Source organism: Gambusia affinis, linkage group LG05 (genome assembly GCF_019740435.1).
Source record: "Gambusia affinis linkage group LG05, SWU_Gaff_1.0, whole genome shotgun sequence".
NCBI classification, from domain to species: Eukaryota; Metazoa; Chordata; class Actinopteri; order Cyprinodontiformes; family Poeciliidae; genus Gambusia; species Gambusia affinis.
Window position 1 is genome coordinate 10,164,853 of NC_057872.1, and position 26,333 is coordinate 10,191,185.

A 26,333-nucleotide genomic window follows, 5' to 3' on the forward strand; every position below is an offset into this window, starting at 1 on the left:
AAAATTAGTCATTTGGATGCACGGGAACTTTAATGCCCAGAGTTTATATTCCGTCATTACTGAGTAATGAGCGTATGTCAAGAATATGACACAGGATGTCGAGATTTTAAAAGAACCCAGAAAGAAACTCTTCCACAGGCTTTGCAAACATTGCAAGAGCATATTTACTGGCACACCTAGTAAATATGTGTAAAAAGTCTTATTTCAGTTTCTTATTTCTCTAACATTATATTATATAGAGTGAAAAAATTTAAACACTAAGAAATAAATCGACAAATTCAAAAGGTGGGAAAGTATTGGTAGCTCTAGTAGACCCTCTTAAATAACTGTAACTGGAGCATTTTTATTTGACATGAAAGTGATTTTTTTTTTTAGAACCTGTAATTAGTAATCCATGACTTTATTATTGGGCTGGATGAGGACCATAAAATCTCCAGAGCTTACCTTAGGCGAACTGCTACATGCGTTGGCGTCTCGGGATCACCAGGGTTCTGTTATACACAACAACCCTTGTACAATATTTAAATACCAAAATTGCATATATACATACAGAGTTTGCTAAATTCTCCATGGATTTTAAGTAGAACTGTGTGCTTCGGTTAAATGAGAATATGTACAAAAGCAACTTCTCTTCACTTTTGTATACCTCTCTGGGCCTTTTTAGCATGCCATCACAAACTTTGTCAAGTACTAGCACATGCTAACTGGTGGACTCCAAACAGTAAACTAAACATGGCTCAGTAAAGAGTCTGAAATTGTGCCATTCACGAGAGACAACTAACTGCTGTACTTTTAGCAAAAGAGAATGTTTAAATTTCAAGAGGTGAAGCATCAATGGCATCCAGTTTTGTCCAAAACAACTATTAGTTATCATGGATTTTTTTTCTGCATTGAATTAAAACAGTGGTCTCAAACTGCGGTCCTCAAGGGCCATTGATGTCCCTTGTCCTACACAGGAACCAGGTGTGCTGTAGCGGAGAAACATCCTAAGGTTTTAGGCCACATGGTGTTGAGGACTGGAGTCTGAGACCACGGGATTAAAGGCTGGATTTTTCAGTGCAATATATGTATATATATATTTTTACATATCTACCAGAAGGGCCAATGCATTTGCCTGTTCCTGCACCCAAACTTTTTACACTTTTTTTTTTTTATACTGTCATCCTGCTTGTGTCATCCTGCAGGCATGCAGGTGCATGTGGAAACTACCTCCAAGCAGTTTCTGTTCTGCATATTACCTTTGCTTGTGTGTGTATAAACAGAGACAGCAAGGGTGTGTTTTCAAAGTAAAAAAGGAAGTTTTAGGAACAATGAAACCACCTGGACATGAAAGCAAACTAGCTAAGTAGGGAACATGCTTACACAGAAAAGGGTCCTGACAAAACAGCAGCAGCTTTTGTTTCTTTTTACTCCATCCTGGGATGCTACTATTCCTAATACTGTCTTTGAAGAAGCTGCATGGTACCTGCAGCACACAGGGCTTAAACATTTGAAATAGGTAAGCCTTCAGCTTGTCAGCATAAGTTCTTTAAATGAATGCAGACAAAGAAAGAGGAGAAAGGAACAGAAACGAGTGAGCTGATCCAAGGTGGAACGGGATCTACTTCCCGGACTTTTGTCCTTTAGGGAGAAGAATCATGTCTGTCGGCCTCACTTGGCCATTTATTACCCAAGCAGCAATGCCTGACGCGTAAAAACTTTAACACGTACACATGCTCTATAATGTATAATTAGACTCATCACATTCCAGCTAATGCTTTGTGTCCACGTTGAGGCACATGCAGAGATAGCCCGTTTAACTCATGTACAGCTATAAATCAAAGCAGGCAGTTACTCATTATGGCTCTCCTTCTTCTTTGTACGGCTCCCTCTCCCTCTGTGGGAACCTGCTGTGAGACTGAATGCAGAGGAAGAAAAAGTCATTATGACAGCAATCAGTTTATTGAGGTGGATAAAAACCACCGTTGTTAGCCTGGATTGTGTTTGGGAAATCTGACTGGCAGAGGAAAACGCTTTTTTTTTAAACTCTTCTTCTTCTTCCTTCCAGGAAATCTGTTGATGCATCTGCTAGCATTCCTTTGTGTCCCACAGAGACATGGTGATTAGATTGTGATTCTGGGTACCTATAACTATGCGGCTGTAGACCTCAAACAGATCGCCTTGTAAATACAGCAGCTACATCGACGTGCTAAGCACCACTGTTCACAGCTCTGGTAATCTTTATCTGTAATGTTCATGAGGGTAAGCTATTTTTTCACCTGACAGACTGTATGTAGGTTGAAAACATTCGAAACAGCTTGTGGCTCCAGTTTTAGGTGAATCTTTTTGTTTAGCAGAGCTTTTAAGCCTCTATGGAGCAGCTCGTTTGTGTCAAACGGCCTGGGCCTAAAATGCCAAACTTCTTCCACCCTGCCTCAACATGCATCCACGCAGGCGCTGACGGCGGGAACAACGCCGGCACATATCCGCTGATGGCGTCTGTTCCCACGGGGAGTGTAGTTAAACAGTTGTGTTTACATCTGCTGTTATGTTGTCAGGCATGCCAGCACACACTGCAAGAAGTCTCGTATTAAGTCTTTTTGCAGAGCAGCACCGTCTGTAGCCACGCCGTAATGGAGAAACACAGCTTAGAGCATCAAGGTGTTAGACAGCATCAAAGCCCTTCGCATTCAGGAGATTTACTGTAAAAGCCTCTCTCCTCCTTTCAGCAAGCAGGTGCTGTCAAGCCTGCCGAGCGAGCCAGCTGACTTGTTTTATTTCCGTGTACAAAGTCGAAACATTTGTAGTCATCAAGTTTAACAAGACCTGGGAGTCCGAACATCTTTTCCTGGCTGTATTTAAACAATTACAACCAGCTCTTATCCCAGCAGTCAAACTGGGGCTTTCATACATTCACAGCAAAGAATGACCTGGACGAAGGAAGAGACGAAAACAAGACGTGTTTTTCGAAAGTAGTAGACAAAGAAAGAAAACCCATGTACATAATAAGAGAACTTGTAAATTCCACACAGAATAACTCAAATTGATTTTCAGACTTCATTATACTTCATGTTGTTACCCATCATTCCACCATGTAGCCCTTTACCTGACTTGTATTTGCTATTTTAATTTACAGACTTTGAAGATATTTTGTTCTTTTTTTTTTTCTTTTGCCCATGTTACTGCATCTTGCATCTTTATCCTTCCACTTCACAATTTTGCACTCCTATGTATTGGTCTGAATTATTCTCTCTGAATGAAGAACACTGAAGTAAGGCACATTAGTTTAAAAAAAGTAAATTTCAAAGACTATTGATACAGATAATAGTAGCACAGGACAAAAAAATCTGTGGCCTTTGCTGGGCCTCTCATGAACAGGGAGGAAGTTTTCTTGAAGCGACTCCAGGCAGTTTAGGTGCATGCTAACCATTATCTCTTTGTTCGAGAGTGGCTGTTTCTGTTTTACAGAATACTTCATATTTGTTTCTTTTTGGGAATCTGATCTGGCTCACTTATAAAGTGCAGTCTCTGGCGTGACTGAGTGGTAACCCTAGAGCTAAACAGATGGTGCTATTGTCTGCAAAACAATGAACTGTGAAGCAAAAGAGAAACTGTAATGCAGGGTGCGGGGCTGCCCTTAAACACAAGAGAGAAGGTGAAGTTGCCACGCTGTCTAGCATAGTTAATTTGCTCCAACCCTGACAGTCCTAGGACCACAATTTAGACAGCCACCGCTTTTGTTTTTCAGTGTTGGAAATATGAGTAAAATACTTAGAATTAGCTTCAAGTCATCCACCCATTTTCAATACACGCTTGCAAGAAGGTTCCCAGGAGGGCCTGCTGACTATCTCAATGGTCATTGGGTGAAAGGCGGGGTACACCCAGGACAGTTCACCGGTCCATAACAGGACACCACAGAGACACACAGGACAAACAACTATTCACACACACTAAAAACCTAAGGAAAATGTAGAATAACCATTTAACCATGTCTTGTTTTCGTACTGTGAGGGGAAGCCAGAGTACGCAGAAACAACACACACAATCTATGTAGGCCAGGATTCAAACCCACCACCTTCTTACTGCAAGTCAACAACTTTAAGGACACGTCTCATCTGACCAAAGAATCATAAATTCATCCATTGGTTGTCCACACCACAAATCTGGCCTTGGTTCAGGAAGATCAAGAAGTAAACTGAATGAATAGAATGATTCATATTATTATGTTGTGTTTTATTCAAAGGTTTCAGAGAAAAGATGTTGAGGATAAGACATTGAACCTTGTTTAGTCTTGATGTTGGGTTAAATCACTGATGTATATTCTGAAATGACAGGTATGACTGATACCATTCTCTTGTACCAATATCATCAAGAATAAAATGTCAGCCACAATCGTTTTTAGATTCCTCTCTACATTAAGCAGAGATTTCACTTTTATGTTACAGTCTTAGTTTGAAATTTTAAACCATTTAAGGTTACAATCCTCTTGTTATTTATATATATATATAGAAATATATATATATAGAAATATATATATATATATATATATATATATATATATATATATATATTCTTGTTTTTGTACCGAGACTAAGCTTATAGACATGGATAATTGCAGTACGTACAATTTGACTCCACTGTATTTTTTTTAGTCATTATGTCACAACTAAAATCCACAATATTGAGAAAAGCCCTGAATGTGCTGGGTCTGTTCATCTTCACCAGGGTGCTGTAATCACCCCAGCAACGGCCATAGAGCCCAGCTTGTCTCTTCACCCATCCAGTGTCATGGCTCCTCTCACCCAGCAGATGAACCATCTCTCTCTGGGCCCCACAGGCACCGTGAGTCTCTCTTCCAACATAGTTCTCTGAACACACCATCCGCACAGGAACCCACGGTGGCGGCAGCATCATGCCACTGAGACAGTGAAGTCAGTCTGATTTGATGGGGAGAGGATGAAGCTAAACACAAAGTCGGCTGGTGTGGAAAGTTGACTTTGCAACGTGGCAGTTACTCTAAAACCAACGTGCAGACTTACATTAGAGTCTTGTCACACAGTCAAGCATACTTTCAAATGACACCGTTTATTTTATTTTTAGAAGTTTTTTCAACCTTACAGCTAAATAAAACAGAATGTTTTTATTTCTCACATTTGTCTGCTAGCAATTAAATGCCAACTGTAAATCCAAAGATAGATTGTAACATGTTTGCACCAGGCTGTACGTATTGGTTCACCGTGTGCCCCGCCTTGTGTCTCTGCAGTACATCTCTGCTGCAGCGGCTGCTCCTATGCAAGGAACCTACATTCCCCAGTACACTGCAGTGCCTGCCTCTGCTATTACAGTGGATGTAAGATGTTTGTTAACCCTACTGTGCAGAAAGATTTAGATGGTCTTATGATTGATCGTACTATCGCGAAGTCACAGATGATCATTTTAAACAGTATTTTCTACAATTTCAGATGTGTGGAATTTTGAATTCATTTAGAGTTACTCATTTTAATGGGGGGGGGAATCACATTATATTCACTTTGTCTGAAATTACTTGTTAAAGTTAGAATCAACCTTTACTTTTCATGAAGTAAGCAAGTTATAAGCTGAGTATGTGGTTAACATATTTATCCAAAGCTGAAAAATTGGGGAGGAGGGAAATGCTTATATCACTCTCACTGCAGCAATCTACTTTGACCTCCTTTCTTCCACTCTGTGCCCAATCAGGGTGTGGTGACAGACCCATCTCCACAGACAACTGCCCCCTCCTCACAGGATGCCAGCGGGCAGCAGCCTTTATCAGTGGAGAATTCAGCAGACCATGCCACAGCCTACTCCTACCAGCAGACAAAGTGAGTTTACAAAAAAAAATAAAAAATAAAAATCTTCACTAGTATTTTCTCATCTAAATACGACGACTGGTTCTAAAAGTGTCAAATTGTTTGGACAAATAAGCTCTGAATCTGACTTGTAGTGACAGATAAAAAGATAAACGTTTTTTAGCTAATTATATATTTAGATAATTGTCCAATGTTTTTGATATGTGGGCCTAAATATCTGCTAATCAATTAACTAAGCATGTAATGCTCTAATTAAGGTTACAAAGTAGTTAGGTTCTTGTAGGAAAGCAACTTGCTAATCTATTAATCACAACTGGACCATCCAATCCTTCTGCTGCTTTAAATTCTCTTTGCCAATGAAAACCAACCATGCAGGTCATTTTTATGTGACAGAAGTGTAGTAGTACACTACACCCCGTGAGACTTTCTTCTGGTAAACTGTAGCTTTCACTAATTGCAAGCAATTTTAATAGTGATTAACTGTCTAAAGTCGAATTTCTGTGTAGACTCACTTTGACATAAAACATTTTGGTAATATATATATATATATATATATAGACAGGTCATATATATATATATTTATATATATATATCAGATATATATATATATATATATATATGCACCTGGTACACACTTCACTTTCTTGGGAGTTTCTGAATTGACAGAGGAGAAAAAGTGAACTCTGGAAAAAAAATATTTTACAATAAATTAGATGCAAATGCTCTAAGACGCCTATAAAACTTAGACGCAGTATTTTAGAAAACAACAAATGTAATGTATAAAATTGAAAGCTTTTTACTACTTCCATTCCAACTCTGTCATTCTTTCTATCACTCCTTTTTATGGTGTTTATTTCGTTTTCGCCGCCTCTGCAACTTGATTTTATTTCCGTCCAGCTGCGTTGCTGAAAAAAAGTCTTGGTCATCTAATATTTTCTGACTTCTCTGTCTCCTTCAGGTAACTGGTGGGAGTCATTGTTGCATTGCCTTTAGAAGGACTGCACGAAGGAGCCGGAGACAGACAGAGAATCAAAACAACACAGAGGACAAAAACATAGCAGTGAGGTGGACATGGCAGACAGGAAAATGCTTCCACTGTGCACAGGAACCAAATAAATGAAGAAAAAAAATATGCTATATTTTATAGCTGTTTGAACCAAGACAAAGACAGCTATATATATATATATATAAAAAAACAAAAACAAATAAAGAATGTTTGTTGAACTACAAGACAATGGAATCAATCACAGTCCAAGACTGATTTGATCATTTTTCACCTTGAAACTGGACTTTCCCCTCTGGAGGGGTAAAAACAAAAAACAAAAAAAAAACTATATAAAAGAGTGAAATCAAAACTCAACCAACTGTAAAGAAAAAAAAGAAAACATTTGAATGTGCAGGTAGAATTTTTGACATTTTTATCAAAAAATAAAGGAAGCAGTGTCTAGGGGAAAACCGACTGTCTTCCTCTGATATGAAGCTCTGTTTTTCTTTTTCTCTTATTATTTGAGTAGTTTTTTAGAAAATCAATGTTTTCTTAAATTCTTATTGCCTTAATTTTCTCAGAATTTGGGGGGGAAAAAAGACACCATAGTGTTAAAATCTTTTTAAAAATGATTGAAAGTGTGTTGTGGGAGTCTCAGAGAGGAAATCTACAAAGCTATCTGTACAGGTTTTTAAAAAAAAAAAAAAAAAAGGATTGAAAAGATATTACAATAGTCTAAAAATGACAAGTGGTCATCTTCAAACGATGGATTCAAAAAGTCGATGGATTAGATGGACAAAAAGATTTTTGTGCGACTTGTTAATAGAGTTGATCCGCGGCTTCCTGGGCAATGTGGTTTGGTGTAACGGTGGGATCAAATCTCAGTTTCTCCACCATATTGTCTCATTTTCAGGTTTTGTTGTTTTCTTCATTGCTGTCCAAATGTTCTTGTTTGTGTGCTTCGTTTGTCTCACAACATAACGAAATGGAAAAACTTCATCAACAACCAAACTGAAGGATGAAACAAAAATAATAGGGTTTATAAATAAGCAATAGTTTGAGTAACGCTGTCGACGGTTTCTTGAGTCTTTCTTAACGGTTGAACAAACGCTGCCGATGGCATATTTTATACCAAAGACGAAGAAATTATGTAGAGAAGAGATCTTCCTTGTTGTTTGTTCAACTCTTTCACCTTTTAAAAGTGAAACGCATTCTTGCTTACCATGGTTTTAGTGGATGAGAGTCCCCAGCGCAGCTTGTGAGATTAAAATAAAATATGCAGTAGGTCTTTAACTCGATTGCCTCAAGGAGAAGAGCAGCTTAGTTTGCCGTGATGTTTGAGTTCAGTGTTGATTGAAGAGAAGCATCCTTCTCGACAGAGCGGTGGCTTATAATAAGATGGCAGAGATGCTGAAATTAAAACCTTGTTTGTTAAAATACTACAGACTTCATGAACGCAGTTCGGAATGCAAACCTCTAATTTGCACAGATGACTTTGTTTGTTTAAAATGTGGCACTGTGGAGCAGTTATAGGCCGCCAGCACCTTACCTCCAGAAGACAGCGACCAAAAGCAAAACTGAATCTCTCAATGCTATCTGCTTATTCTAGAGAACAGAAAACAAACATTTCTTATCATTTCACTGAATGAAAAGTTATTTTTTATTGATTATGCTCTGTTTTTTTTTTTTTTGTTTTGTTTTTTTTAAATCTGGTTTCTGATATCAAATGATTATTGAAAGATTTATCTAAAGGAATATTTTGCAGTCATGTGTACATGTGGGAATAAGATTTTAATATATTGATAAAATATGATATACATATAAATCTATGGTAGTAACTAAAGTCATGTGATGCATTTTCAGGCAAGATAAGTATGGTTTTTAAGAAAAAAAACAAAAACTAATACTGAAATTTTATAGGACATTATTCATTTTAAAACATTCTTTAAGGACATGCTTTATAGCCGCATAAATGCAAAAATAATTTACTTGAACTCTCAAAAGAGAGCAGTTATGTTAGCGCTAACCTTTATTGCTTAATTATAATCCATCCCAGTTTCTGCAAACTGAGATTACTCTCATCGCCGTCTTCTGCAGTTGAGATACTGACTACACATACGTGCAATTCACAACCCACTTTAAACAAACAGAACTTGTTCTGTAAAACAATCTGTCTTGTCTGTCTTGCCAAACACCTGTAATTTGTAAACACCAATGACCTCTGTCAGACAAAAGGGCACTTCTGCAGAACAAAACAATTTCAGCTTATGAACACTCTTCTACAAGGGCAATATTTTTTGTGCAACTGTTTTTTTTGTTGTTTTTTTTGTTGTTTTTTTTGTTACTGTCTTTTGACGATTACTTATATTTGAGCTGCTAAACACTTTTCAGTATTGGGGAAAGAGGGTGTGCTGTGTTGTGTATGTGTGTGGGGAAAAATGCACCATTGAAATACAGCAACTGATTATTTTGAGGCAGAATGAAGACTGAAGAAGAAAAAAATTAACATAACATTTGCTCTGAGTACCAGTTTATCAGATGAGTGGACAGAAAGCAGGAAAAGAAGTGTACATGTTGTGGTTCACACTGGTTCTGAGTCCACATCCATGTAGACCGACACCGCTCTGGATGGAGGTGAAAAGATAAAATGGATGGAGAAAAGGTGATTTCTTTCTTCTTTTATTATTATTATTATTATTTTTATTTTTTTTTAAACCAAAACTAAGCAGATACAAACTTCTCATTGAAAAGAAGCAAAAGAGGAGGCCGAGGAAACAAAGGTAATATTTATGAGGTGTTTCTTTTTTGTACAGGCGTGTAAAAGAAGATGCAAAACATTGAGGATGCTATTTTTTTATTTGCTTGGTCACATGCCTCCAATGTCTTTCAAAGTTGTGATTTTGAGTGTCTGTAGAACCAGTGGGTGTTGCTGTAGTTTCACACGTGTGGGTTTTTTTTTTTTTTTTTTTTGTTTTGTTTTTTGACAAAACTTTCAATAAATTTTTTTTATATATAAAAACAGCCAGTGTCCACATTTCTTAATGGCTTGTGCAGAATATTACCACTAGGGCGCAGCATTGTTTTCTGCATGTGGATAAAAGGCAGGTTTATAGCATGTGCACGCATACTGCTTCAAGCAGTCATAGGTTTAACTCTTGCAGAGTTATTTGAACAAGAGACTGAGTAGTTTTAACACTTGGAAGAGTTAAAGATGATCAGTCTCTTGCTGAATAACTTGAAACTAAATAATACCGATTCTGAAAAGGACCAAATTTGTTGTGTGCTCAAATTAAAACTATGCAGCTGTTTATTATGTCCTGTTTTGACAGGAATCATCCCATTCTGGGTAATTTCAGTGTTTTCAAGATTGTTGGTCATTAGTATAGCAAAATATTTTGTGTATTGGTGGGCTGTCTGATTTTTTCATGTGTTTTTTTTTTTTTTTTTTTTTTTACAATTTACAATAAACCAAAAGGTTTGTTGTAAGGTTGCATAGATACTGTAGTTTGGCTGCTGAATTTTATGAAATAACCAGAAAAATTGCGGTCAAAGAACAAGTTTATTATACAGTTAGTTATCAAAGCATTGAAACAAAAGGGAACGTACAATACAATGAAAAACATGCATCAGTTTTTCAAGTAAATTGTCCTAAAATATTATCCAGTAGAGTGTGCTGTATCCAACCAAAGTTCACTGTAACTGCACTTACATTCACAAAAACAAATCTCATGATTTACTGTTTCAAATGAATGTTCAAAAATTTCTTTCTCATGTAATAAAATATATGTAAATAGCTGAAAACATCGACAGCTGAACACATATAATTGAAAATCAGCATTTTCTATGTTCCCATAGAGTGAGATAAAGTTATTGGGAAAACAACACAAAATTGGAATAAATTGGTTAGTTTCCTGAAATGTGCCTTTTATATATAAAAAAACCTATGGAAAGAAAAAAAACAAAGCGAGTCATTTTACATAAATTTATTGTTCCTGTTTCTACTTTTAGAGTTATGAATGTTCAGTTCGAACTATAACTCTGGAATGAAAAGTGAAACACCCTCAAGAACAGACATTAAGAACTACTTTAGTTATTGTTAATCAGGTACATTTCATAACCATTACTTAAATGAATTTGTAATATAAGACATGACGACGTTTAAGTGTTTTTCAGTAATCTAATGTATGAAAGTTGATTTTTGAGTTAGATCTTCCACATCTAATTATAATACTTCAAATGTCTAGTGATATAAAGTGTGGAAATGTTACAGACAATAATCACACTAATGTTTAGTTAGTCTAAACTTTTCTCCTTAGAACTTGAGCACCATAATCTTTCTATGATCAAAGGAGGGATGAAGAAAAAAACAGACATGAGATTTTTGGGCACTGTCCTGCTTAACGTTTAAAGCTGCACTATGTAACTTTTATTTTAAAAAACATATATATTTTTTTATTAATATACTAATTAAAGGTATAACAGTATATTACGACACAGATAACATGTGAAAAGATTGATCTCCTTCACCTCCTTCCAGTGCTATTATTGCCATCTGAAAAAATTCAACACTCCCGATCTGAAACAACCAATTAGAGCCAGGAGGAAGGTCTAGATGCTGTCAATCATTCTTGTGTATGCACTGCTAAACTGTGCTAATTGCAGAGACACAACTTACCACTACAGGAAAATTGTTCTTCAGTGGCCATTATAACTAGATTGAACATTCATGACTTTCTCTGTTGTTGAAAAAATTCTGTTATGTAGCAGAGAGAAAAGGGGATGGGGTGAGCGGCTACTACACAAGAGTGATTTACAGCACTAAGACCCTCATCCTGGCTCTGATTGGTTGTTTCTGACCAAGCGCTGGATTTATGCAGTTAGTACTGGGAACACTGGGAGGAGGCAGAGGAGTTTGCACTGGTTATTGTAGTATACTGTCATAACACAGTGATAGTTGCAAAAAACATTGTTACTAAATAAAAGTTACGTACTGCAGCTTTAACAAAAATGCGACCAAAGCCTAAAGAGTGCAAATGAGCCATTTCATGAAGGTTTTAACTCAGCACTACACACCTCCTATACTGTTTGATGGTTTTTCTGATAACACTAGTTAAATAGTTAACGCTCTTGTTTAAAAAAAAAAAAAAAAAACATTCGCAATTTATTAATTATTACAATAAGCATTAAAGATGTGTCATTATCAAGCCTGGCAGGAGCATTGCTGTTCCCTGACAGTGCAGCTCAGAGGCTACTCACCCCTTCATCCCTTTCTTCATTTTTATTCAAATAAAAAAGGATGGACTGTTTATGTCTGCTTACATAGATGTGTGATGAATCTCTGACCTAAAACTAGAACTGACACCAGAAGTGGAGGGGCATTACCTCATCATGAGGAAACGTGACAAATATTGATCGGTTTCCTTGATGCTACCATCAGCAAAACATTTTGGATATTTCCAACAAAAAAACCCCACAATTTTTCTGTGGATGCTTGACAAACAAATCAACCTGTGCAAGCAAAATATGTGTTGCCCTCCTGCAATGTCCTCTTCCATATGGATGTATGGAGAATGATATTTTGATTCTTGTTCATTTGCATTTGTGTTGTGAAAAAAAAAAAAACTGCTGGGAAAGTATTTTTAATTCTCTGCGCTTCTGTGAGGTAAAAATAACCAAAAGAAGAAAATTCAGATACGTATCAGAGAAATAAAAACGGTCCAGTGAGATTTACGATTGTGCTCATTTCCATTTAGGTGATTTATCTTTTGAAAGCACTGGTTGTATTGGGGAAATAAAAAAATAATAATAATTAATCAGAAACTTTAGTGCAAAGACATTTTCTATGTAAATCCTGCCTCAGAGGTATGAGCTGAAAAAACACAAGACTTTGTTTAGTAATGTTCAACAAACATGCCTGATCACATGCTACTGCAGCACATTCCAGCAAAGAACAAAATAATTCCCTGTGCTCTCCTTAATTTCCTTTCATCGCCTATCAATAGCAAGTACGAATGAGGATGATAAATCCTAAGACTGCTGTTACAATGATTAGAGCTGAAAATAGAAAGACGAGACCAGCAAAGACCGGGTTTGTCATTGGAGTGATTTCTTTCACTTCCGACGGGATCATGTTGGACATGCTCAGCATGTAGCCCAAACTCCAGCCTATGCTTGTTTCCTTTACCTGAAGAGGGAAGGAGAGAAGTTACACACATGCATGTTTAGTCATGCTTTCTTTACTTTTACACAAGTTTGAGCTATAAAGATGGCAGAATCATACACAACAAAAGGCTTGATAAAGTTCTGACTAGGACTACAAATGCACGGCACATTTTTGTTCTTGAATTCGTAAAAAAGCTAGAAAACACCTTGCATAATTTGAGTTTCTGTTTGCATTTCCTTTGAGCCTCACTCTCGCACTGAACATACATGACATTTGAAGTTTCGGATACTGAATATTTTTGTGCTGAAGCGACATGCACAGCTTTAGGACACAAGATGAGTCATAACATGCAAAGAACACCCCACTAAAAAATCCATGTGTCTGGTTTTTGGCTCTTTCTATAACGGCCTACTGACTGTCATAATACCCCAAGGGAGGCCCAATCAGAACATTGATTCTTTGTTCAAATCTGGGAGTGCCTCAAGGATTTGAGGAACAAAAATGCCTTGTGCCTAAAGGCCAACATCTGCGGCAAGTCTGGAGTTTAGATATTTCATAGAACCACTGTCTTTCATTTTGTGTTATGAGTGACGAACACAGAGTAATACTTGGGAAATCCCACTTTTGTAAGGGTCTTTGTCGAAACATGCTCTTCATATGTTCCACTATTTCAGAACAAAATAATTAGTGTCAGTGGGTGGCCCAAAGCAATGTTTGACACAGCTAAAGATGGCTTGAGCCCCAACGTGGATGCATTCTGAAGCTCTAATTTTACAGCAGTTCATTGATTTTTACAAATGCAGAAAATAAGTTGATAGAAGCAAAGCTTTCAGTCAAGACAGGCTTTTACATCGTTTTGGATGTTGTTCTACTTACCTTTTGTTCAAAGTGAATATTTTTCCAAGTCTCACTGTTAAACTTATAGCCATCTGCCAGAAGAGTGAGGACATAGTGACTGGCAAAGCAGTAGGTCTTGAGGTATGCGTCAGCGATCCAGTGCTTTTGTACTTTTAGCTTAAAAGACAAGAAAGAGATCAGCGTTAAGATAGTAGTTTGACAACAGCAAGAGTGCAAGCTAAAAAATAAAAAACCCCAGCTGCATCCCTAAAGTCAGAATAAAGAGGCAAAATCAAATTCATGCAGAGCTGGACTTTTCAATAGATTAGCGCTACTGTTGTTTGGAGGACAATAAGTGCATTTCAATCCACGGAAAAGAGTTTTGCAATGAAAGAGTAGCACACGTACTAAGCAAAACTTTTATCATTCAAAGAATGTTATATGCTATTGGTATGTGGAAATATTGATACAATGTCTCAGTGTCTCTCAGTCAGGAAGGTTATGGGTGAGGAAAAATTGTTCTTTTGAATGAGCAGCTATCAACTACAAAGAGGTTAAAGAAAGTAGTTTTCACAGAGGTCTGAGCCTCACATTAAATGTGTTGGCAAGGTTACAAAGGGTGTGAGCAAGATAGCTCCAGAATGCTACACCAGTTCTTTCAGGAGGAAGAGTAGAAAAAGACAGCAAACCATTAAAGAAGCTTGTGAACAAATGCCCAAAATACAGGTCAAGGTTTGTTTGTCCGTCCCCCACGGAAAAATGTTTAACCAAAATCTAAATCTAAATGAAATGTAGATCAGTTTCTGAATTTCAAGAAGTGTACAAAAACATAAAAATAAATAAATGAAAACAATCTGTAATTTATCTGAAAGACAATTAAAAAATGATAAAAGTGGAACAGGAAGTGGGGACCCTGAATCCTGAGTAGCTCCACTATCCAAGACTGTCTTTTCTTCTATAGTCCCTTAATTTAAAAACATTTTATGTCTTTTTTTTATTTGCTCAGTTCTACTGTGCTGTATTTTAAAGAGAACAACCTTTTCTGAATGCTAACTACTTTTAATAAACTGAAGAAATTGGACTGTGTTTAAACAAAATTGGATTCTTCTGTGATTAACCAAATTTGAACCAAATTTGATTCTAAATAAAAAGTTAGGAACTGAAATAGACTTTGTTGTCTTGAAACTATATTTGTCGCATTTTAGTGCTGTATGAACAAATCGATTTTCATCAAGTTATTAATAGTTATTATTTTCCACACATTCATGAACACACTACCTTCTTTTTTTGTGTCCTTTATCTGCCTTTTTGTCGTTTCTTCTTTTCACTTTCTATTGCAGCGTCACATCAGTTTGGATGACCTACCTTGGCCCAGTCAGTGTGGCAGAAGTTCCCAACAGCAATGTTGAACTGATCAAGGTCGGATTTCCCGTTCTGGTCCAGCGCTCGAGCAATGAAGAAGAATCCAGCGTATGCCTAAAAGAACCATAAGAAACAAACATTCATTTGTTCTGGATCAACAACTACTTACTTGTACCCACAGTTGCATCTACAAGTGTTACCATAAAATCTCCAGTCACTGGTGGCTGCTCCACCCCATTGAAGGAGCACTGCTCTGAGGTACAGTTTTGAAAGTCAAATATGGACTTCACTATTTCCCCACATTTTTCCGAGTCGGCCCCTCCAACCATGTAGAACTCTTGGGTGGCGTTGTAGTTTTTGGGTTTCGGTATGCACTCTGTGTCATAAATGGATGAAGCTTTTGTGGTAACGTTGAAACCTCTGGGGTAGCAGGGATTTATTATGTAGGCTGGGTCGGATGATTCCTGAAAACATCCAAAGTAAAGACATGTCATCGTAAAGTGAAAAGTACAGTGAGACAAAAGAATGAGAGTGAAGGCTCTTGATTAGAAGACTAACAGAAACTTTTGTATATTAAACCCTTAAAGCCATCATTTCATGCAGGTAACAGACTGTAGTGTATTCACATTAGTTCCACTGTACACCAACACGAGATATCTCTTCCTATCACATGGTCATTGATTTTGAAAATTGGGCTGTAAGTTACGAGAAATTATGATTTTCACCCAGGCTGCTAGGATGACCTTCCTGGTCCAATCAATATTCTTAATGATATAATGCATTCTTGACTGGTTTTCCTTTGACTGTTAGGAACAGCAGCATTCACTAATCCATTTTTAACATGGCATTAATGGACTTTAGCTTTCACGTGAATGGGAGTTCTTTTCTTGATGAATTTTGGGCACCTCTTCTGTTATGGTTATCTTAGTCTGCACACGTTCATGATGTTTTTGGGCCATTTTGGTCTTTGTGGTCTGACAGCCTGCTTCATATTCCAGAACTGTGCCACTGTTTTCAGTCACATTTACATACAACAATCTTTTCAGTTTTACGTAGCTTTTATTGCCCGTTTTATATTGTTTTAGCAACATTTAGTGCTTTACATTTATTAAAGCAACAACATCCTTAATCCTCTTTTTACTTCTTGCCACATTACAAGTATTAATTTCCAGTGGGACTTTAAGCAACACCCATGAATAACCTACAGTACAACCAGTTGCCTTCAGAAGTCACATAACATGCAAACAGTCTGAAATATTTAATTATGCAGCTGATCTTCAAAGAGCTCAGAGATTTGTTGCAGAACATTAATAAATGAATGTTCTACAAAATATATTGCAAGTCTTAAGCATCTTTCAGCAAATCAAAGGTAAAATTGAATGGTTTTAATAAATTATATGTTCATATGTTCAATGGCCAAGTCAAACTTCAGAAATTTATTTTCATAGATGCCCTACAACAATTCAAAAATGATGTTGAGCTTTTTAGTATTTCTTTTAATCAGTATCTTAATGTACTAAGGAGGTAGATACAAAACTCAAAAGGAATAATTTTGTTTTTAAAGCACTGATTCATAAAGACAGAATATGACGGCACAGCTCCTTTTCCAGATTTGTATTTGTAAAAAGTTCTTCTTGTAAAAATGTATAAAAAGAAAACAATACATGTTTTTTCCCTTTAGTTCACAACTATGCACTACTTTTCCTTATTTTATCGTTTCTATTATAATCCATTGCAGTTTGTAGTTGCAATATGACAAAATGTAAAAAAAAAAAAAAAAAGTTGCATACCCTGATTACTTTGTCCAGAACCTTCTTGTCAGCCTCATTTTTGCCATAGCAAAGGAAACTGTGTGTGTAGACAGTGTAGGGGTAACCATACAGCTTGACACGCATGTAGTCAGGCCCCTCTCCACGTTCCTGAACTTGGAAGGCTATCTGTGTCGATGCTCCACCGAGATCCATAGACCCGACTGTCTCTGCTCCATTTGGACGAATGTAAGTGTTCCACATGTTTTTCTACAAATATAATTGGAATGATTTAGGGAAAAGCAACTGTACCTTACCCTGGTCCTGTTCACAGAGCAGTTGTGTTTCTATGATTTAAACCGTACAAGTACACTCTCACGTCTCACCTGTAGGAAATTTTCCTTCAAGTAATTCACTGTGATCCACCCATACAGCCCCTCTTCCTGTCCGGTGATGATGGAAGCGTTGTGGAACTGGAAGTTTTGTTTACTCAGGAAGTCTCTGAGTTTTTCCATAATGTTATTGGCTCTTTTCTCATCTTTCATTCTTAAAAACAAGACAAAAACAATAATCAATCACACAACAAATTGATATGGAAAGTACAATTCTGATCAGTTTAAAACTATGTCCTCACAAAAGCAGCCTGTACATTCTCTGAGTATGTTCTGTGCTTTCCTAAAACCTACCAGTTATTTTATGTATTTGTCTTCTAATAGAAATTGAAACCCTCTGCTTTTCAGATTTTTGGAGGTAAATAGGGAAAGCAGCGTCTCTCCTAACTCCATTCCTTATTTTTTTTTTTGAGACTGATAAAACATTTAATTACTAAAAATAGCACAGTTTAAAAACAACGGTGTGGTTTAGGTTCTTGTCTCTTTCTTACTCTAGAAGGCGCATCCCAGCTGTAGCTCCCAGAAAGAGGGGTGTGGTTTTGTGTTTTTCTTCAGGAATGTGATTCTTTATTTCATCCATGCAGTCTTGAAATTCTTTGAATGCTGTTTTATCTTCCTTGGAGCTAAACTTGAGTTCTGAGATAGGAACCCCTGGAGGCACAGATTTGCTTTTGGATTATTCCTTCAAAAACAAACATTGCATTTGAAACTGTTGAACAGAGGTATTTGTGAAACATAAAGCATTTTAAAGAACGAAAAAAAAAATGCTTAGGATACTCCAGATTTTATTTTATTTGGTTCATTTGGATTACATTAGGCTGCACAGTGGCACAGTTGGTAGAGCTGTTGCCTTGCAGCAAGAAGGTCCTGGGTTCGATTCCCGGCTTGGTGTTTTTCTGCATGGAGTTTGCATGTTCTCCCTGTGCATGGTGGGTTCTCTCTGGGTTCTCCGGCTTCCTCCCACAGTCCAAAAACGTGACTGTCAGGTTAATTAGTCTCTCTAAATTCTCCCTAGGTGTGAGTGTGTGTGTGAATGGTTGTGTGTCCTGTATGTCTTTGTGTTGCCCTGCGACAGACTGGCGACCTGTCCAGGGTGAACCCGCCTCTCGCCCGGGACGCAGCTGGAGATAGACACCAGTAACCCTCCTGAACCCATTAGGGACAAAGGGTGAAGAGAAAATGGATGGATGGATTACACTAGTAGAATATTTAGAATTTGACGCGTTGCTGTTTGAAAAGGTTGAAACATTTCTTTTTTTTTTCCCTCCAGGGGTTTTTTTGTGGGCTCTAGCGTCCCTTACATGACAGTAGGCTAACAGGAAGGAGGGAAGGAGAAGGGGGAAGACATGCGGCAAATGTCAGTCGGGTCCGGGAATCGAACCCACGACGGCCTCGTCGAGGATTCAAGGCCTCCAAATGTGGGTTGCGCTATCCCCTACCCCACCACAGCACGCCCCAAAAAAAGGTTGAAACATTTCTACCAACATTACACAGCTGATAACTGAACGTCGCTGACCTTTAACTTTGCAGTTCTTTCTTTCAGTCACTACCCCGGTCTCGTTCTCCTTCTCCCCAGGCCATTCGTACAGGTACACATTGGAGCGGGAGGAACCGGCGTCTATCACAATGCCAAACTGTGGAAGAGCATGCAGGAAAACATCAGCCCTCCATGTGAACGTTTTATAAACTGTATATGTAAAGACTACATATTTTACACCGAAGCAAAGGTGTGCCTAAATAAAGTATGGCTGGCCTATTTTTTTTTTATTTGTTTGTTTTCTTGCCTCACTTTATAAACCAGTGGAACCAGTAGCTGAGATCTAACTTGACAATGTCTTGAAAGTGTGTGATTGTGCAGGTACAAAATATAAAACTGTAGGTATTATTTTTCTCATGCATGTGTCTGTATGTGTCATTGTATTTGATGCATTTTTTTTCAACTAATGCAATGATGTGGGGACCAACTAGTGCTTTTTTTGCCGTGTGGGGTTAAGCATGTACTGGCAATAGTTAGATTTAGGGTAAGAGTCAGGTTTATATTACAGAAATGAATAAAAAAATGAATAGAAGTCAACAGAAAGTGCTTAAGAAGATAGAAAGCTACTCTTGTGTATGCGTGTGTGTGTGTGTGTGTGGGTGTGTGTGTGTGTGTGTGTTCACCTCTAATCCATACTCCTTAACCTTTAACTTGTCCTGGACGACAGCAACAACAACAAGGGCAGCAATACTTCCAATCAATAGAAGCATCACTCCTGCTATGCGACACTTGTAGCCCATTTTCTTTTTGGAACCCATTTCCTGTTGGCAAAGCATGCCAGAGCCAAAACAAAAAGTAGAAGTGAAGTTGTTACTAAAAGCCTCTCAGCTGTTATGTTACAGTGATTAATATGGAGCTCTGAAGTGTGGTGATAAACAGGGACTTTACAGTATTAACTTTGAGCTGGACAAAAAAAAATATTGGCAGCAATAATAGCAATCATGGATGAGAGCCAAACAAGCCAATGTCAGCAAATGAGAAGGAAAGCATTCTAATAGACACAAAATAGCTCTGATAAACCGCATGCTGAAGTAATGCCTTTAACAGGAAACCCCTGCTTTTAGGTTGGTGTGTTGGCTCTGAGGTTACAGTAAAACAAAAGATACACAGCAGGAATTTTTGTCTGTGAAATGAGGTACATCTTGAACTTCAACCCAGTTTCACCAAGCATTAATTATGCCCTCAATGCAGCATAATATTAGCATTCTCTCAAGTCTTTTAAGGAATATATGACATACACAGACACACAGACAAACAATAGATAATCTGAAATATGTGAGATTATATTTGATTGCAGCCTTGGACAGAAAAGTCTATTTCTTTAGATAATTCGATATGGTCTCTGTTACCCATTCCAACTTTCTGTCTATACAAACCACAAACAATATAAACATATATTCTGAGTAACGGTGTGCCTGGAACCACTCAGCCTGAGTTGTTTATATTCAGTGACAGAAAGGAGTGTTTCTCTCCAGATAAATTGGGCTGTAATGTAGATACATCTGGAGAGAAACTTCTGATGCTACAAAGTTTTAGACATTGCAAAAAAATATGCCAGGTGAAAGTGACTTACAATGTGAGGGAGGAAATGTCCTTTATTATCATCAGTAAAGCAATACTGACATGGTCTCCACTGATTGGTCACAAATTGGGTCATTTTGTCATCACTGAAGACTTTATGCCATATCAAGTGTTCATGAATTACCGTAACTGCACATTATCCAAAGTCAGAAGTGACTGTAATGGTTTATCCAGAATGTAATCCATCGACAAAATCCATTGATTGTTGTGCACAGATTTGGATATATGACATTGCACTGAGAATTTAGTATGAGTAATTTAGGAATCATCAATAAACTGGGCTCAGCAGTCCCTGGCATTAACAAGATGAACAGGAACTTGAGTTGCCTTAAATCAAGGCTATAAACCCACCTGTTTTGAATTGCCTTTAATTCATAGTAATTGGAATGTATTAAATGTGTACTTGCTTGAGGATGGCATTTGACAAATGTATTTTTTATTGCTATTTTGTAATTGTTCACTGCTTTATGCTTGCTGGTGTAAATCACTTTCAACTGCGTTGTTGATGAAATGTGCTACACAAGTAAACACGACTTAACTAGACTTAACATATCTCTCCATGACTGTCAAAGAGATTTCTGACTAGAAAGCTATTGCTTGTTTTCTGTTATTGTGGTTACTGGGAAGAAAATTATTGGGAAAGAAGCCAATCCCTTCTCGCTCTATAAAACTGTACTGTTAATTTGCCCCTTCTTTTTCTTCTGCTCGTTTTGTCATTTTCATTACTGACTGGTGTTTTTTTTGCAGAACCCTGTTAATGGGCTCATTGTTGTCTCTGTGGTCACAGAAATCTGGGCTGCTGTAAGTGTAGCCCGAAGCCTTACCAGGGAACATGTGACAAAATTTATGTCACATAGGCTTCGCAGGAGAGTGGAGTTATAATTATAACAGAGGCTTTAAAAGACTTTTTTTTTCTGGCAATACATAAAGTTATAATCTGAATATTTAGGCAAAGTGTAATAAAGAAAAGATTTCCTGAAAGGTAAGAACCTGGTGTCTGCTGTGTGTCTTCATATTGCTGTGGTTCAGGAAGCTAGATACACACTTTTCTTTATGAGTACTGAAAAAATGCATGCATCTCCCTTTTCATTAAACAAAACTATAAAGAGTTCCTCCTAACTTTAAATTGAAAAATGATGCCCCAACCATCAAAAGTGAAAAGTGATGCTGACTTCTACTTCGGCTAAGTTCTGCTTTTATAATGCAGGAGACTGCTGCAGGGAAGGATTGATCTGAAGTATGGATTTGTTGGTTTAGCAATTGCAAGTAGGGGAATAAAGCCATACCTTTACTATATTATAATAGGATATGTGTTGAACATTTGCCCAATTTCAAATCTAGTTTATGCAGCACATAACAACCTGGTTATACAAACGGAAAACAAATTATAACATATGCAGAAGTTTAAAACAAATTACAAAACAGTTTAAAAGCAATCACACTGATTGACTGAATCATGTTGTATACCAGAAAATCTTTTCTGTTTGTTATTTTGCTAATTTCATTCTCCTGGTAGGCAGTGATTTAATTTTGTATTTCAAAAAGACATTAGTAAAAATAGCTAATATTTATTCATGTTTAAATTCTACCTCTTTTTTTTTTTTTTTTACTTTTTCTGACTGTTATGCGTTTTATTTTTTTGTAATAGTTCATACTGCACCCACTTCTCCATAAATGGCTTTATAATAATACAATGTAATAATATAATAAGAAGAAATTAGTTTTCAGTTTATCCACAGTGAATGTTTAAAGCCATACTGGATAATATGGTGGCGATTTGATCTTTCTGTTTCAGAGCATATTGTGTTGGTTAGACAATTGCAGTGATTCAAGTGCTGATCTAATCAAGATTTTATAAGTTGTGTCTGACCACAAGAAATCTTGTTAATGTTGTTGTGATCTCACGGTCTAACAAACCTATCGTTCATATACAGTAAAAAAAATATATGCTTTAGCATTCTTTGAATGAGACAGAGTGAAAAGGAAAATAGAAATAAAGAAACCTTGAATTGGATCAAAGGGAAAGATTAAATTACATCAAAACTCTGGCAACAAATGGGAAGTACGACACACTCCCATAAGATTCACTATATCTCCTTCATTTACCAGATTACTTTAATTGATCACACAAAAGTTTTTGTGTTTTTTATATTTATAATATTAAGTTTCTAATCAGCAGTTATTTGAGAAGCATGAACAAAGAATTTCCAAAATGCAAGAAGTTAAAAATTCAAATGATCTGTCTAAAAATAGAGCCAAGACTTAGTTATCATTTTACACATCTGAGTCCAGCAATTGTCACATTCTGAGTCGAAAGTTGGCCAAAGGTCTAACTGTCTGTGTCTATCCTCTAATATTAAGTGGATTCACTCCAAAAACTTTTGCTGTCAATAAGCTGACATGAGCTCATTCTGAACTGGGAGAAAATAAGTTATTAGTGGATTTCCTCTTCTTTTTGTACTGTGTGGCAACACCTGACCCACAGAGGCAGCTTATCATGTGTTTTTCCTGATTAGGGGAAAAAAAAAAATCAAAGGGTGGAAATACATGCAAATTAAAGTGTAAAATGATTGAAAAACAAAATGTTTTAAGTGGGTTCTTATTGAGCAAATTTAGGAAAATAAGGAGAGCAGAAAACATCTGTGCTTAAATGAGTGTGTACGTTAAAATTACATAATCTTACCATAATCTTTCAGAAACGTAAAGTCTGAGAAAATATGACATTCTCTCACTTTTCAGCTCAAACATTTTTGAATGAAAAATAATTTTTAGTACTGAACCTTTATTTGTTAAACTCACTTGTTGCTCATGAAAACATTACCTCTACTTTAACAAATAGACATTTCTCCTGGGGGGAAATTGTCTTTTCCCAAGGAGAAACTCCATCACAGTCCTTGAACTGGTAATGATTCTCTCCGACGTCTCTCCAAACAGGAGATACATAGCAGTTTATCTGATTTATTTTCTTTTGCCATGTCTGCTTGTCTCAGTTATTGTTAAATTTTTTTCAACCCTGAAAAGTGAAACTGGATGATATTTGATTTCTGGAGGCTACAAACGTTTTTTTTTTCCCCCTACTTTTAAAGACAAATTACACTTTCTTTTATCCCTTTGCATTTCTTCAAATCTCCTCGACTGCCTGAAACTGTTGTCATGGAATTACACTTCTACGCTTTAGTCAGTTCACCCGAATAGCTTTGCATTTAACTTGCGTATTTATTTATTGTAGCTCATCAGTGTAACGTCAGTCTCTGTTTTTAGGCGTGTGTTGAGCCTCTGAAGCGGTGAAAGAGTACGAAACAAATAGCCATAAAAATTCTATCAAAAATGATGCAAGGTACAAGTTAAGAGTCTGAGATGGTGTGAAGATATAATGACTAGACCAAAATACTTTAAACCTAAAACTTTTGCTTTATCCTACTTTACAAATACATTTAGCCTATGCTTAACTAGAAAAGAGCAGATGTTCCTTCTCACTCCCATCACACCCCTTTTCCACCACCCTGTCCACAAGGTAAACATGATACGCTGTGCAGCAAAATTTAAATGTGTACTCACCGACTGAAAGAATTTAACCACTGACTAGTTAAAATGCCTACAGTGATATTAAACATGTACGAACATTAAGATTAGGATCTCAAATCTCCAACATTTTTGAGAAACTGCTGTGCTTCTACAAGTTGATTCATCTCAGCATGAGTGACATTAACAGTCTTAGGGACAGTACAGTAGATCAGTGAGCATTACAACAGTACAAAAAAAAGATCTGTATTTATAAGTCCAGTTTAGAACATGAATACATATTCCGTTAAGAAAAACACAGTGGGTGATGACATGTCAATGATTGCATGCAACAAAGTGTGTTTTTTATCTTACCGTGCAGAGGTTGCTTTGCAGATGAGGGCAGGGAGTGGGAGTGAGATAGCTCACAGGACGGGATAACTGAACACAGCAGGAAATGAGGGAGCAACTGAGAGATGAAAAGAGAGCAAGCTAAGAAGCAAGAGAGTTGTGTGTGGAGGAGAGATTGGAATTGTGACTTCCCCACAAGAATATGGGTGGTGAATGTGAGGGTGAACAGAGTAATGGGAGGAGCAGCATGTTCTGTACACATGCCACACTCCACATAAACCTGTACAACAAACTAATAAAAGTGAACCGGAGACAGGTGAAGGGCTGCGACAGCTGCCTGACTGTCTGTCCACACATCAAATACACAAGAAGAGTTTGTGAAAATGAATACAAATTGTGACGGGCTGGGGGCTGGGGGGTGTGGGGGATAAATAAAGAGTTAAAGGATACAATCAATAGGATAAAGTGCAGTGTGGCTGAGCATCTGCAGTGAGGGTTATCATGAAGTCAGCTCTTACTTAAAAGCTCCGATCTGAGGGGCCATCAGGGAAGTAAATGCTTAAAGACTCTGCCAGTGTTAAAAGGTGTGTTGAAACCTGCAGACTCCTCCTCAAAAGCCGGGTTGAATTTGTGACAGTGGATCCCATGAGTCATTTAAGGGAGGTCATTGTCTTAGCAGGGCGTTCATTGTGTGAACATATCCTGCTGTATGTCACACCACGCTGCTGTGTTTGCTTAGCCTGCCAATCAGACAGTCAACTGCTGAATGCTTGTTTTTATTTGGGTTCACTGTTTCTGCGGATACACGCAGAGACATGTTCCAATTTTGCTTTCTGTGGAGATGAGAACAGTTTGTATTTTTTTCGACATGTCTACCCATGCAATGTCATTTAGTAGAAGATCAATAACATCGAGAGCAAAGAATAACAAGCAAAGCAGCCCTTTAAGTGTAGTATACTTATTCTTTGCAGAGAGAAGCAGTCTTTCATTGCTTCATTCTCCATTGCTCTTCTTGGGAATTAAAGAGTACAACAAACCTGAGTCGGTTCACACAATTTTTGCAATTGCATCCACTGTTTGTTATTAAAATGTCCAAAAATATATAATAGAAAAAGATTAAGGTTTTGGCTTACAAAGATTATTTACCCATCAGACACTCTACGTCACTTTGAGACAATAAACAGCAGAGATGACTGACCCTGATTAATCAGGGAGTTTTGGTTGTAAAGTTTTCTTTATTTTTCTATTCAAATAGAAGTTTTAAAGCCTCAAAAACAACTGAGAACAGATTCTATTTTGTGCTCAGGTGATAAATAAGTCAATGAAAACTGTCTCTTGACAAATGTTTTCTGATACTGCTTGGATTTCGTTTGCTACATTTTCAGTAACGACTGCCTTTTGAAAAAAACATTGTGGATGCTTTTAACACAAAATCAAAGATGATATTAAAAAAAAAAACCCACAAGATTATTGCCATCTGTTGCATTTTTAGTTTCAATTGCATAAGTATTATATTCACTGAATGGGGTTGTGCAATATAGTTGTGAACATTTAAATGCCATAAACACCATCAGAAGAGGGAAGATCCATGTCATAACAAAAGCTATCACAATGTCACAAACACTCAGGAGTCATATTTGATTTGAGATCAAGATTTGTGAGAAAAGTTACAGTCCTGTAAAATATCTGTCCATACTTGGAAAGTTTTGGATTTACTGACATGATCCTTATTTTTCAAAAAAAGTCTGCAACCTCTAGTGTAGATTGGATATTCTGCATTTCTTTTTTTATTTTAGAAATAAAATCGATTAAGGTAAATCCACCATAGATGCATCTTAAGTGAAAAAATTGCTTTTCTAGTCCAGGTGTAGTTGTGTTATGTGTCGAAATGATAAGATGTAGGTACTTCCTGTTTCAGTGAGTTGAGTATTTCTAGTCAATAAACAGTAAATGTCACCGTCTCATTTGTCTGACCAAACTGTTGCTAAATCAGACAAGTGTCTTGTGCTTTACAATCATAATGTTTGGTTTTGGTAGTTGTCTGGGATCTTACAGGTTCCCATGTT

At 37.0% G+C, this 26,333-nt stretch overlaps 2 protein-coding genes across 10 annotated transcripts in view; one reads left to right on the forward strand and one right to left on the reverse strand.

Annotated features, from left to right (window-relative positions):
- Window positions 1–11,166, forward strand: part of LOC122831627 (RNA-binding motif, single-stranded-interacting protein 3-like) — a 139,227-nt gene extending 128,061 nt beyond the window's left edge. For 8 of the 9 annotated variants that reach the window (XM_044117963.1, XM_044117961.1, XM_044117962.1 and 5 more), the window contains 4 exons: window positions 4,705–4,821; window positions 5,243–5,329; window positions 5,698–5,822; window positions 6,769–11,166. In XM_044117963.1, the coding sequence (XP_043973898.1) occupies window positions 4,705–4,821; window positions 5,243–5,329; window positions 5,698–5,822; window positions 6,769–6,772 (333 nt within the window). In that variant the 3' untranslated portion in view covers window positions 6,773–11,166. Of the gene's footprint in view, window positions 1–4,704; window positions 4,822–5,242; window positions 5,330–5,697; window positions 5,827–6,768 lie in introns of those variants that run through there. The other variant, XM_044117958.1, reaches the window with a different exon arrangement.
- entpd3 (ectonucleoside triphosphate diphosphohydrolase 3) lies at window positions 7,492–24,452 on the reverse strand. The gene is made up of 10 exons (XM_044117955.1): window positions 24,291–24,452; window positions 19,458–19,594; window positions 18,814–18,931; window positions 17,789–17,948; window positions 17,292–17,451; window positions 16,948–17,175; window positions 15,358–15,621; window positions 15,161–15,271; window positions 13,835–13,972; window positions 7,492–12,979 (listed from the first exon to the last, which is right to left on the reverse strand). Exons 2-10 carry the CDS (start codon window positions 19,590–19,592, stop codon window positions 12,791–12,793), a joined length of 1,503 nt encoding a protein of 500 aa, XP_043973890.1. The 5' UTR covers window positions 19,593–19,594; window positions 24,291–24,452; the 3' UTR covers window positions 7,492–12,790.
- Between the last annotated feature and the right edge of the window lie 1,881 nt (window positions 24,453–26,333).

Excerpts from the sequence above, each read along its gene's own strand:
- entpd3 (XM_044117955.1), bottom strand. The coding sequence starts at position 19,592 with ATGGGTTCCAAAAAGAAAATGGGCTACAAGTGTCGCATAGCAGGAGTG. Across the intron at positions 17,949-18,813 it reads AAAGAACTGCAAAGTTAAAG|GGGTTCCTATCTCAGAACTC; the intron begins GTCAGCGACGTT and ends CTGTGCCTCCAG. Across the intron at positions 15,272-15,357 it reads CAGTGACTGGAGATTTTATG|GCATACGCTGGATTCTTCTT; the intron begins GTAACACTTGTA and ends TGGTTCTTTTAG.